This window comes from Nanorana parkeri, unplaced genomic scaffold, assembly GCF_000935625.1.
Source record: "Nanorana parkeri isolate BGI_ZX_2015 unplaced genomic scaffold, ASM93562v1 scaffold890, whole genome shotgun sequence".
NCBI lineage: Eukaryota > Metazoa > Chordata > Amphibia > Anura > Dicroglossidae > Nanorana > Nanorana parkeri.
Genome location: NW_017307158.1, coordinates 1,121,225 through 1,134,840, shown reverse-complemented (window position 1 = coordinate 1,134,840; position 13,616 = coordinate 1,121,225). Strand labels below are relative to the sequence as shown.

Sequence of the window (13,616 nt, the reverse complement as noted above, 5' to 3'; positions counted from 1 at the left end):
GTCCAAGCTGACAGCAGCAGTCCGTCTGGCGTCCCCTCTTCCTCTCTCTGTCCTCTCTCTCCCCCTCTCCTGGATTGTTCTTCCTCGCTCTCTGTCCTTGCTCTCTCGGCCTCTTGCCATTGCATCAGATTCCGAGTCCCCCGTCATGACTTTATTCACACGGAAGATTACAACAAAAGCACAAAGTGTCCGTTAGCCGTGACGTGTGGAATGCACTCTGATCAAGGACGAGGCAGAGTTCACAAGTTGTTAACGCTGAGGTTTATACTGCATATATTTTGCCCTTCCTGAGTCTACCCCCATCTACCATCAAAATGACTTAAAGGAGAACTATGGGGTTAAGGCTTTTCCCCATAGTTCTCCTTAGGGTAACGGGAGGACACAAACTAGCGTCCTCCCGTCGCCCTAGGCTCAGTATACCGCGAGCTACAGCTCATTATATACTGAGACGCTGAAGCGGATCCTGACAATTCTGTCTGGATCCGCCCAGCTGCGTGACTGACAGCTGGCTCTGCCTATCTAGAGGCAGAGCCAGCTGTACCCGCCCCCTCCCTCGTCCGTTCCGCCAGTCAGCGCTGGCGGATTGGAGCCGGGAGGGGAAAATCCAGCCCCTCCCCTGTCACGGCAGAGAGCCGTGACAGATCGAGAGATGAGCGAACGCCGGTATATGTTCGCTCACCTCACGATCTACTGAGCCGACCTGTGACAGTCTCATTGTCACAGGTCGGCTAGAACTATGAGGTGAGTGAAAACCACTCATCTCATAGTTCTCCTTTAATACATTGATGTCAATTTAAAGGCGTGGGCTTTCCTAGGTAAGCTGCATTTGCATACAGACCACCTTAGGTAACACCCACATGTGATGCTGAGCTTCCATTATTGATCTGAAATCCAATGAATGGAAGGGGCAGGGACAGTCAAGCTGGGGAAGAAAGGGCGAGATGATGCTGGATATCCTCCAGCCAGGAAATGAGCCTGACGGTAAGGTTGGAGTTTATATTTAAAGCACAGGGAACACAAATGATCATCAGGGGTTTCTATTTTTCCATCCAGTGAGTATATGTAGAGAGAAGATCCTCCACCTCCTCCTTTGGTCCTCCTCCTCCGTTCTGTGATATGGTGTTTTCTCTTTTTTTTTAATTTTATTATTGTCACTTGTTAACAATTTTCCATTCTGAACCTTCTTCAGGTCACCAGGAGAACAATAACTTCTGCTCGGTGAATATAAACATCGGCCCCGGGGACTGCGAGTGGTTCGCCGTCCATGAGAATTACTGGGAGCATATCAGCACCTTCTGTGACAGGTGAGAGGTGCTGCACTACTGCTTTGCGCCAGCAGAGGCCGCCACTGCCCAACGCGTCTTAATGTTACCCACCCGGCATTGCGGCGATTTAACATTGTCCCTTTTCAGGCACAACGTGGATTACCTGACCGGGTCATGGTGGCCAGTCCTGGAGGACCTCTACCGAGCGGACATCCCCGTCTATCGGTTCGTGCAGCGCCCCGGAGACTTGGTCTGGATCAACGCCGGAACCGTGCACTGGGTGCAGGCCATAGGGTGGTGCAACAACATAGCGTGGAACGTGGGGCCCCTAACACGTGAGTTACACCGCTTATCCCCCTTCATAGGCATCTGGAGGTGTAAAGATCAGTGCCCTAATAAAGATCTGAAGGATAAACTTGATGGTCAAGAAACTAGTATTTTAAGGTCAACATTGGCACTTTCCATACTTTCTTACTGCAGGTTACCTTTAAATCTTGGATTGTAGAGATCTTCCTCACTCCCTGTCCCTGTGACACCTGTATAAGAAATTGAGGGTTCTGTTTGGGGACAGGAAGGCGTGGAGAGTAATAGAAACGCAGCAAGAGGTCCTGAAGTCCTAACCCTTCAGTATTCCCATCAGTTACTGGTTTTTCTCCCATTTCTTGATGGGAAATGATGGGAAACCTCCCCAGTGGGGACACAGGCAGTGAAAAAAAACTGGACACAGGATCTGACCCTTCTCCACTACATCAGAACTTTTTGCTGGAGTTGGTCATGTTTCTTGGGAAGACCCACCAGTGGATTTTCTGGCGTAGGCCAAAATAGGCCGTGCGGTAAAAAGTTGTTCTCCAAATGTTTATTATGGGGACACTGACTTCAAGGAGGATGGACACTAAGGGTATAAAGCAGAAGGGTATGCGCGTCCCCTTGTATGCCCCACTATATGGGCTCGATCACCCCTATGGCCAAACCCATATTGTGAACGAAACTCATCAGTGGTTTAGTCATGTCTGGCAGGGACAACAATGTCTGATTTGACCTTGTCTGGTGTCAATAAAGCTGGTTGTGATTCAAGCAATAAAGCACAGCAGAATTTTTACATGTCTGCAAGTGGGGAGAAGGCCCGATCGTGGAAGGTTGCGCACCATTGGCCAGTTGGTTCCTAGAGAGGTGCAGTTTGCGTTTTCTGCCTTCTTCACTGGCTCATTGTGTCTCCTGTCCTCCTGTGTCCGCCATAGTGTGTTCTAACCCGCTGATTTCCTGTCTGATCTCCTTGCAGCGTATCAGTACCAACTGGCCCTGGAGCGCTTCGAGTGGAACGAAGTGAAGAACGTGAAGTCCATCGTACCCATGATCCACGTCTCCTGGAACGTATCGCGAACTGTGAAGATCACAGACCCGGACCTGTACCGCATGATTAAGTGAGAGCCCGGTCTTTGGTTTTATTTCTTATCTCTGACGTCTGATTTTCATTGTTTTGTTGTTTTTTCTCATTTTATCTGAAGCTTTGTTGTCTTTTACTTTTTCCTCTTGACTCTGGCCTCCATCTTTTCCTGACCCATCTCCACTCCTTTTAACATTAGTCTGTAGTTTACCCATGCAGAGCAAAGTGACAGATTCAGTTTAATGGCGGGACTCCACAGAAGCCCCAACTTATCCTTTTGCTTCCTTTAAGCATGGTCTCACCTTTTGTCGGTTTACATGGAAGTCTTTTCTCACTTTTCTTTCCTCTCCTTCTTGTGTGTGTTCATTACACCATCTTCACTGCCTCTTAGAAATCATTCCTCTGTTTTCATGGTCTCCTATCTCATTGACTGCTGTCCTGCCAGCATAGTGCCAGATTGCTCCTTTACCCCCCCTCCATCCCTGATCTGCTTTTCTTCTAATGCCTCGTCCCTTCCTCGTCCTCCATTTTTTTTTTTTTACCTTTCATTGTGATTTCTAGAAATGAGCATAACACTCACGGCACAGCTGTAATGTGCTTCTACAGTGGAAACATCTAAACTAATACATTTGGAGGGGTACCCATATACTTTTGGCCATATATGTAGGTGGGATGGTTAGGTCTCCATATACTGTTGGCCATATATGTAGGTGGGATGGTCAGGTCTCCATATTCTTGTGGCCATATAGGTAGGTGCGATGGTCAGGTCCCCATGTACTTTTGGCCTTATAGGTATGTGCGATGGTTAGATCTCTGCATACTTTTGGCCATATAGGTCGGTGTGATGGTCAGGTCTGCACATACTTTTAGCCATATAGTGTAGGTGTGATGGTCAGGTCTCCGCATACTTTTGGCCATATAGGTCGGTGTGATGGTTAGGTCTCTGCATACTTGTGGCCATATATGTAGGTGCGATGGTCAGGTTTCTGCATACTTGTGGCCATATAGGAAGGTGCGATGGTCAGGTTTCTGCATACCTTTGGCCATATAGATATGTGCGATGGTCAGGTCTGCACATACTTTTAGCCATGTAGTGTAGGCGTGATGATCAGGTCTCCACATGCTTTTGGCCATGTAGTGTAGGCGTGATGATCAGGTGCACACATAGTTTTGGCAATATAGTGTAGTTCTTATGATCAAATATCCACCTACTTTTGGCCAAATAGTGTATATAGGCCTTACAAGTGCTTCCAAGCAATTTCAATGTCCAGAAACATCACATTCTGATACAATGCTCACTTTTAAAAGTACTCAATAATACCAAAGGTAGTACTTTCTAGCACTGATCCTGTGAAGGAACAAGCAAAGCATTCGTGTGTGTATATATATATATGTAGGTGGGATGGTTAGGTCTCCATATACTGTTGGCCATATATGTAGGTGGGATGGCCATCGATCCTGTCACGGACTGGCGGAACGGGAGGGGGCAGGTACAGCTGGCTCTGCCTCTAGATAGGCTCAGCCAGCTGTCAGTCACGCAGCTGGGGGGATCCCGGCACAATTGTCGGGATCCGCTTCAGCTGCGGCATCTCAGTATATAGTGAGCTACAGCTCGCGGTATACTGAGCCTAGGGTGACGGGAGGATGCTAGTTTGTGTCCTCCCGTTAGTGTCCTCACGTTACCCTAAGGAGAACTATGGGGAAAAGCCTTAATCCCATAGGTTTCCTTTTAAGCCTCCTGGCTCTTGTAGCGTCATCATTCTATCTTGCAGCTGTAGACTCTCCCACGAGTTTCTATTTGTGGCTCTGACACATTTGAGGTCACCTCCTCTTCTGTCATTTCTTTATTTACGTTCTTCTCTGACCTCCGCTTCTCCTGCTCTGCGCTCCTATTTCATCTCATCTCCGCTCCTCAGCCTCATCTCTGGTCTCCCCTTCTATCACTTCTCTTCCCCGTTCTGGCCTCCTCTGGTTTTTGCTCGCGTTCCTTCCTCTGTTTGGTGTTTTTCAGCATTTGCTCGATTCATAAACATGTTTCCTTTTGGGAACCTTGGAACTTCATATATGGATCAATGTGCCATTGTGTGTCTGGGGATATAAGGTCTGCATCAAAAAAATCTGAAAATGAGCAGACCAGGGAGGGGAGAGTCCACACGTTCATGTTGTTGTCTATACCCCCATCTCTGTTCTCTTCTCGTCCAGTCTCCTCTTCCACTTGTATTCACCCCCTCCTCTTGCGGTCTCATTTTGCAGGTACTGCCTCTTACAGTCCATAAAGCGGTGCCAGGTACAGCGAGACAGCCTGATTCGCAGCGGGAAGAAGTTGGCCTATCAGGCGAGAGTAAAAGATGAACCGGCTTATTACTGCAACGAGTGTGACGTGAGTACCGGTCTACGACTGTGATTTGGAAGGGGCGGGGTTATCCTCCCGCCATTTGTTTCTGATGGTTGTACCACTTCTCTGTCTGACAGGTGGAGGTCTTCAACATCCTGTTTGTCACCAGTGAGAGCGGGGGGAAAAACACCTACCTGGTCCACTGCGAAAGCTGCGCCCGTCAGGTCAACAACAACATGAGTTCAGTGGTCATCTTAGAGCAGTACAAAATGGAGGAACTTATGCAAATGTATGACAACTTTCACCTGGTAAGAATCTGAGGGGGCAGAAAGTGGAAAAGAACCAAAGAATGAATGTACCTGTCAATCTCTGCTTTTATTGTATATGTATAGACATTGCACAGTATCATGTCTCCTTCTGTATGCTGGGTGTCATTCTCAGTATCTCTTATACTGTATGTATGGACTCACAGTACCACTTCTCTTGTCCTGTATGTCGGGTGTCATTATTATTATTATTATTGTTATTATTATTATTATTATTATTATTATTTCAGGTATTTATATAGTGCCGACAGTTTACGCAGCACTTTACATAGTTGCACATTCATATCAGCCCCTACCCTCAAGGAGCTTACAATCTAAGGTCCCTATCTCGCATGCATACATACAGGGCCAATTTAGACAGGAGCCAATTAACCTACCAGCATGTCTTTGGAATTGTAAGTATCTATTCTTATTCCGCACTTATGGACACTGCACAGTACCACTTCTCTTGATCTGTATGCTGGACATCATAGGATTTTTTAACTCTTGATAAAGTTATTTTCTAGGAGTCTATTGAGGGACACCGGAAGTCATATACTGTTGGCTTATACTGCCGCCTAAAGGAGGACTGGATGCTGGCAAACAAAATTCTGGATGCCAGCCCAGGATACACCCTCCTATACCCAGCATGCCTCAGTTTTAGCAGCCAATACCAGAGCATGATCATAGACACAGAAGGGTGGGATTTAGCTGAAACACATACAGGGGTGTCGCTGCCAACTTCAGGACTGCCGCAGAGAAGACAACAGTATAACTAATGAAATGGAAAACCTTCGCTCATTGGCTGACTGGAGAGACTTCCAGGATTTACATTATCTGGCTGGAATCTACCAACACATGTTGATTAGTTGAAAAAAGATCTCAAGATTACTGCAAAAAACATAGGGAAAGGAAGGTCCATTCTCTTCATGGAGACTGTGGAGAATGAGTGAAACTGAGCAGGTATGGTGTAGGAGGGGACTAGCCTCCAGTGTCTAGTGTCCACTTCTCCTGTAGGCAGCAGTATAACCAAAGGTTACTTTCTATCAAGATGTGTCCTTCAATGGACTTCAAGAATAGGATTTTATGGTGTGTACAAAAATCCTATTTCCAAAAACTCACAGCAGCCAACACAGAGAATGATCTTCTCCCCAAGTACTGGGATCGGATGTAGGTACTGAAAACCATGTCTGGGTAAGGAAGACATGAGCTACCTTAGTCTAGAGAAGACTCCATTTCTCAACCACCCTGCCCCAGGTTGTAAGAGGCGGGGGTGCATGGCTTGTAGGCCTGCCAAATCAGACATTCACCTCATTATGGTGAGGACTACCCAGAAATGATTCAGAATAACTCCAAGGCATTAAGAAGGGATCCCTGTACCCACTTAGAGAGCCAAGGATTGGACTCCAGGAGTCGAGAAGAATAATAGAGCAGGTACACGGGAGCTTTCTGAACAAGGGAATAGCAGGCAAATCTCCTCCCGATAAAGCCAGGAGGAAAAACGGATCTAATAGAGGTTCAACTTCCACCCAACTGAAGGGATACGGCTGCCTTGTCCTGGAAATCCACATTGTACCCCAGGGGACAAATGTTCTCAAATAATACAGTCTCTCAAAAGGTGGGAACATTCTCAAATAATACAGTCTCTCAAAAGGTGGGAACATTCTCAAATAATACAGTCTCTCAAAAGGTGGGAACAGAAGTCCTTACCGGCTCCACGATTGGAGAACTGATTTAATCAGTCCAGGAACTACCTGATCCCTGGAACAGAGGGTAGGACTGAGGTAGTCTGAGAAGAGGCGTAAGAGAGGGGGATCCCCCTGGACATCTGACTCTCCTGCAATAGATGAGAGATGGGGAAACTCCCTGGTCAGTGGATGGGGACATGAGCAAACATGCCGAGGACCCTTCTTCTGAAGGACCATACTGGTAAAACCATCTGCAGGTGGTGATTCCAGGATGAGATTTAGCCAAATCTTGGAAGCACATATCCCGTTTAAGAGTTGTTGTCTACTAAGGCCTGTAGCAACTGTTCTTTCCATAATAGGTCCTCCTGCATGTCCCACAATGGAGATTACTTGAAAAGGCACTAGAACAGATACTGGAGCCAATCCCCTGGAATGGTATGGAAAGACCACATGAGCGAGATCCTTGGTAGAGCTGTAAACAGCCATCGTTGGTTTCATTTGACTGTGCAGGTCAGAGAGTTCCTATGGGAAGAGACAGAAAGGTAAAATGGATATCAAGCACCACTGAAGGCCATACCTGTCCCAAGGGAAACTATTTGATTGGACTCCAGGAGTCGAGAAGAATAATAGAGCAGGTACACGGGAGCTTTCTGAACAAGGGAATAGCAGGCAAATCTCCTCCCGATAAAGCCAGGAGGAAAAACGGATCTAATAGAGGTTCAACTTCCACCCAACTGAAGGGATACGGCTGCCTTGTCCTGGAAATCCACATTGTACCCCAGGGGACAAATGTTCTCAAATAATACAGTCTCTCAAAAGGTGGGAACATTCTCAAATAATACAGTCTCTCAAAAGGTGGGAACATTCTCAAATAATACAGTCTCTCAAAAGGTGGGAACAGAAGTCCTTACCGGCTCCACGATTGGAGAACTGATTTAATCAGTCCAGGAACTACCTGATCCCTGGAACAGAGGGTAGGACTGAGGTAGTCTGAGAAGAGGCGTAAGAGAGGGGGATCCCCCTGGACATCTGACTCTCCTGCAATAGATGAGAGATGGGGAAACTCCCTGGTCAGTGGATGGGGACATGAGCAAACATGCCGAGGACCCTTCTTCTGAAGGACCATACTGGTAAAACCATCTGCAGGTGGTGATTCCAGGATGAGATTTAGCCAAATCTTGGAAGCACATATCCCGTTTAAGAGTTGTTGTCTACTAAGGCCTGTAGCAACTGTTCTTTCCATAATAGGTCCTCCTGCATGTCCCACAATGGAGATTACTTGAAAAGGCACTAGAACAGATACTGGAGCCAATCCCCTGGAATGGTATGGAAAGACCACATGAGCGAGATCCTTGGTAGAGCTGTAAACAGCCATCGTTGGTTTCATTTGACTGTGCAGGTCAGAGAGTTCCTATGGGAAGAGACAGAAAGGTAAAATGGATATCAAGCACCACTGAAGGCCATACCTGTCCCAAGGGAAACTATTAGGGGGGCGAGGAGAGGAGTCAGAATGGGACACAGCTTCTGAGGCCGAGCTGGCACAACAGTTAGAACCTCGAGGTACAAGAGACCATATTAGATAGGTAGGTAGGCTTAGATAGGTGAACGCTCCTAGATCCAGTGATACCCTCGATAATAACATGAAGGTTAGGTCTGAGGAGACATCCCTCGAAGAACTGAGGCACAGCGGTGTAGTGGTTAGCACTTCTGCCTTGCAGCACAGTTCAAATCTCGGTCAGGACGCTATCTGCAAGGAGTTTGCATGTTCACCCCGTGCTTGTGTGGGTTTCCTCCAGGTACTCCGGTTTCCTCCCACGCTCCAAAGACATGCTGGAAGGTAAATTTGGCTCCGATCTGAATCAGCCCTGTATGTGTGTGTGATAGGGACCTTAGATTGTAAGCTCCTTGAGGGCAGGGACTGATGTGCAACTATGTGAAGCACTGTGTAAATTGTCGGCGCTATATAAATACCTGTAATAAATAATAATACAAATAAACAAGTAAGGTGCTGCCTGGATACAACATCTTCCTCCCAACACCTTTTACGAGCATGCTCTGTGCATTTGTATGGACAACAGACTCCTACAGGACACAAGCCTAGAGATGCTTCCAGCAGACCATCACAGCACAAGCATCGGGCTCCAGAAATCTGTCCCACATGGAAAGGGTCCGGTGTAGCTGCAGTGTAGAGAACTCTTTAGAGGGATGTAACACATTCTGCCAGAGTCTGACCAATCAAGGTCACAGCTAGAATAGGGTGAAGGGCAGGGCCTGCCAGCGAGAACTAGGTTGGCTGTTGGTCAGTAGAATCCTTGAAAGTAAGAATGTCTTTTACTGGCTTGGTGGTTTGCCTGGTATGACGGGTCACCGGCAAATTCACAGTAGGTACAGACCAATGTTTTACAAGTTTCTTTCCAAACTGGCATAGATTTAGCAAGTTCAGGGCACCTCGGGGTGCTTCCAGTGCCCGTAGAGGAATCCTTCGAAGAGCAGATGTAACGGGAAAGTCTTTTCAGCTGTAGAACCTCTGAAACACCCAAGACTGAAGACATTGGGCTGATCCTCCTTCTGTATAGTAAAGTCTACAGCCTTGGTTCTCAACTGGTGGGTCGCGACCCAATGTTCAGTGGGGTGCCGCGTGCCCTCCACTTTTCTAGGTGAGAGGCTCCTCAGCCTCCCCCTTTTGCAGCACTGTCCGTTCTCGCGCCAAATAGCCATTCAAAATATTCTGCGTGTCAGCTTGAGGTGGGATGGGCAGGTGCCATGAGGAAGCTACATCTACACGTACAGCTCCCTCACGTATCCTGTAGAGGTACCTGGACCGGAGTGATGTCGCATTCTGGCTGCCGCCACCTCTAGGGAGCTGTACGAGCAATACACATATGGAGGGAGCTCCGTCACAGCACAGCAGCCCACACTGGACCCCAGGCTGAGGATCCACTCCAGTTCTCGGAATGTATAGAAACTGGGTGGATCATTTAAATGGCACCCCAAACGCACCTCCTACCCACAGTTCGATCGCCCGCTCCGGAAAGTGCGGTAGCGCAATGCTATGCATTCCATTGCAGTGCGACCTAAAGACCAAGGACAAGTGTGAGTCCTGAGGTTACACAGGTTGAGAACCACTGAGCTACAGCATGAATAAAGGCCAAACAGTCCCTTGTAACTGGGATGATGGCAGAAGACTGTGGTTCCTCAAAAACCCCAAACGACTAATCAGAGAGAAACTAAGGTGACCCTGAATCTAAGTCAGAGATGATCACTGCAATTGGTGGTTCGGCTGCCTCTAAAGCCGCAGGGAGATGCTAAATGGACTTTGCCGGAGAAGGTGCCAGAGAACGTTAGGAGCCTCTGTTGACAGTACCAGTGAGGAATATGGTGAATTTGACGAACAAAGTCTTGTGTGACTGCAGTGAAGGCCTTAGACTATAGGGCACGACACTTGACCTCCGAGGCGGAGCTAAGGAGAACTCCTCTGGGATGGACCCCAAAGCTGTAGAGAAGTAAGATTCCAGATTAAAGATGTCGGAGCCTTCAGAGGGCACATCCCGGGAACCATTATGGAAGTGCGAGTTTGGGTTATCAGTTACAGCAGAACCATCCCCTCTGGGTCTAGATACAGACGTGTTGTGGTCGCATGGCGGTGCTGCAACTATACTCCGGGTACAAGACAATGTCTCAGGTACTCGGCAACCCATAAAGCTGGTAAGTGACTGGAGGTGACCAATGTCATTGTAGACCGGCAGTAGGAATGGACCTTATGTTCCACATGGTTCTTTGCAAAGCAGGCGCAGCAGTGAGGAGATGGTTCCTCAAGGCTAAATGGTGGGAAAGAGATCATGTGTGACGCTCCACCCGGTTATCAATCCCTCAGCGTTAACCCCTTCCACTCTATAAGTGGAGGAAAGCGGGAATGCCAAAGTTGCCCAGTGCAAATAATGAGGAACCTCCTGGTGCTCAGCCCCATCAGCCTACTCCCATGGTGAGCCTTCAGATACAGGACAAGTGCACAGGCAATGCCAACGGCTGTGGACCTGGAAAGCAGATTTGTCTGTTGACTTGTAATCTGTTCTTAGCATTTTGTACCTCATTGGGTCTTACGAAAGAATGCCCCTCCCCTTTAATGCATTGTGTAAGCTAATTTTTTTCAATTTTTGTCCAAAATAATATATTCTTTTTTTTTTCCCTCTCCTTAGACCCCTCCTCCAAGCACACGGTGATCTTCTCCCTTCTCTACTGCTCCTGTGGTCTCTCCCTCCCCCTTTCTCCACCCACCACCGAGCCAGCCAATCAAAACCCTTCCTCCCAGGAACCAGGGAGAAGAGGGGTGGTGCTAATCAACCAGCCAAACAGACGCAAGAACAGAGCGGGAGCGAGCCCAGGAATGAGGGGGTGGGATGGAGAGGAGCCAACTTTTTTTTTCTTCATCTTTTTGACCGAACGGCAGCTCATGTTTTCACACTCTCCAGCCAATCACAAGCCTTGTTTACACAGATCCCGCCCCCTTTGCGGGAGCAGCCAATCAGGATGCAGGATTCTACATGTCTTTGTCGATAGTTTTATTATTATTATTTTCCTTCTTTGTTTCATATTTTTTTTTTTTTGTAATTTTATCATCTTTTTGTTTTTGCTTGTCTATAAACTCGTCGTCTTGCTTCTGTGGTTTGTTTGTTTTTTTATTTGCGCATGTTGTTTTTTTATTCCATTCACAAAATATTTTTTTTGCCCACACTTAACAGTTACTGTGCGTTTTCTACCCCGCCCGCCTCACATGGCTGCATCTCAACTAACGTTCTTGCTATGCCACCCTCTTCCTCAATTTGTCCGCAACCACCCCCTGTTCCTAAAGTACGTCCAAAAGTGTTCTCACGTTCACAACCTAATGATGAATGTTTTTCATAAAGCGTTGAGCCACCCACCGAGTGTTAAATTTTTGAGACATAGAAGTCGTTTTGTGCGCATCTAGACATTATGGCCAGAAGTCTGTAGGCACCTGACCATCTCCCCACCAGTATGTGAACACCACTTTAAATTATTGAGTTCAGGTGTCTCCAAGGTAGTAGTGTTCATGCTACGGCATGCAAAGACATTTTAGGCAATAATGTTCTTTTGGGGAAGCTCCATAATGACATGGTTTGATGAGGTTGTTGTGGAGGAACTTTGAGTGGCCTTTAGGTTGATTGGAATGCCAATTGTGAGCCAGATCTTCTCATCCAACATCAGTACCTGACCTCACAAATGTTCCTTTGGCCAAATGACAAGGTTTGAAGAGGTTGCTTTGGAGGAACTTGAGTGGCCTTTACAAAGCCCTGACCTCAACCTACCAAAGACCTTTAGGATGGTTGGCATGCCAATTGTGAGCCAGGTCTTCTCATCCAACATTAGTACCTGACCTCACACATGTTTCTTTGGCCAAATGACCTGGTTTGATGGGGTTGCTGTAGAGGAACTTGAGAGTGGGCTTAATAGCGCCTTGACCTCAACCTACTGAAGACCTTTACCATGATTGGAATGCCAATTGTGAGCCAGGTCTTCTCATCCAACATCAGAACCTGACCTCACAAATTTTCCTTTGGCCAAATGGACCCTCATCCCCACAGACACACTCTTAAATCTTTTGTGGACCCTTCCCAGAAAAGCGGAGCCTGTTATAGCCTCACCTTGAGGGCCGAATCCATATTGGATTTAAAAAGGGATATCCAGCAAGCCCCTTTAGGTGTGATAGTCAGGTTCCCATGGACTTATGGCCATATTGTTAAGTGATAGAGTCCCAATGATGTATTCTGAATGGAGGTGGGCACGAGGTTAATCTAACGAAGTCATAGAGTGTCAATCTTTGGTGTCCGTTTTGTTGACCTTTAGACACCTCAGAAGCCATTTGAGGTGCACCTAGTGATGCCAACGCACTGAAATCCATTAAGCCGAGCATGCATTCATAGAGACAACTGTTGAGAACTTCACAGAAACACGGTGGCAGCCATGTTGCATGCAAACATTTTATAAAAGTGCATCCGTCCCCTATTTTGTCAGCCATAGCCTTTCTGTGCTCATTCTCTTTTGAACATTGAGTCATAGAGGGGACGGATCGGGAGGCTAGCCGTATCGCATAGAGAGGACGGATCGGGAGGGCAGCCGTACCTCATAGGGAGGACGGATCGGGAGGATAGCCGTACCGCATAGAGAGGACGGATCAGGAGGGCAGCCGTAACGCATAGAGAGGACGGATCGGGAGGATAGCCGTACCGCATAGAGAGGACGGATCAACGTCTGTGTAGTGGTCAGTTATGGGGCACTTTCCGCACCTCTGACCGCCAAAAACACGCAAATTGTACGAAATGAAACACAGCAGCCACCTGTTCAATCAGCCAGATCCCTGTATATAAATATATTTATATAGCGCGATGCCGTATAACAAAATATATACAAAGGTTGTATTACAGATGTCGTTTAGCCCAACATGTATTCCCATCGCTCAGCCCGCTCGTCGTCGTAGCGAGAAGTTGTAAATACGTGAACGGGGCGGACTTGTATAAATAACAATGTTTATTTTTATTAATAAATAGTGGGGAAAAAATTAAATCTAGTAGGTAAAAAAAAAAAAATTGTACATAGCGGATAGTTGTATTAATCGCAGGGGGG

The 13,616-nt window shown here is 47.1% G+C and overlaps 1 protein-coding gene across 4 annotated transcripts in view; it reads left to right on the top strand.

Moving 5' to 3' along the window:
• Positions 1 to 11,552, top strand: part of KDM6B (lysine demethylase 6B) — a 41,498-nt gene extending 29,946 nt beyond the window's left edge. For all 4 annotated transcript variants that reach the window (XM_018565833.1, XM_018565834.1, XM_018565835.1 and 1 more), the window contains 6 exons: positions 1,190 to 1,304; positions 1,413 to 1,600; positions 2,545 to 2,686; positions 4,903 to 5,029; positions 5,122 to 5,292; positions 11,174 to 11,552. In XM_018565833.1, coding sequence (XP_018421335.1) covers positions 1,190 to 1,304; positions 1,413 to 1,600; positions 2,545 to 2,686; positions 4,903 to 5,029; positions 5,122 to 5,292; positions 11,174 to 11,197 — 767 coding nt within the window. In that variant the 3' untranslated portion in view covers positions 11,198 to 11,552. The remainder of the gene's footprint in view (positions 1 to 1,189; positions 1,305 to 1,412; positions 1,601 to 2,544; positions 2,687 to 4,902; positions 5,030 to 5,121; positions 5,293 to 11,173) is intronic.
• Positions 11,553 to 13,616: the final 2,064 nt, after the last annotated feature.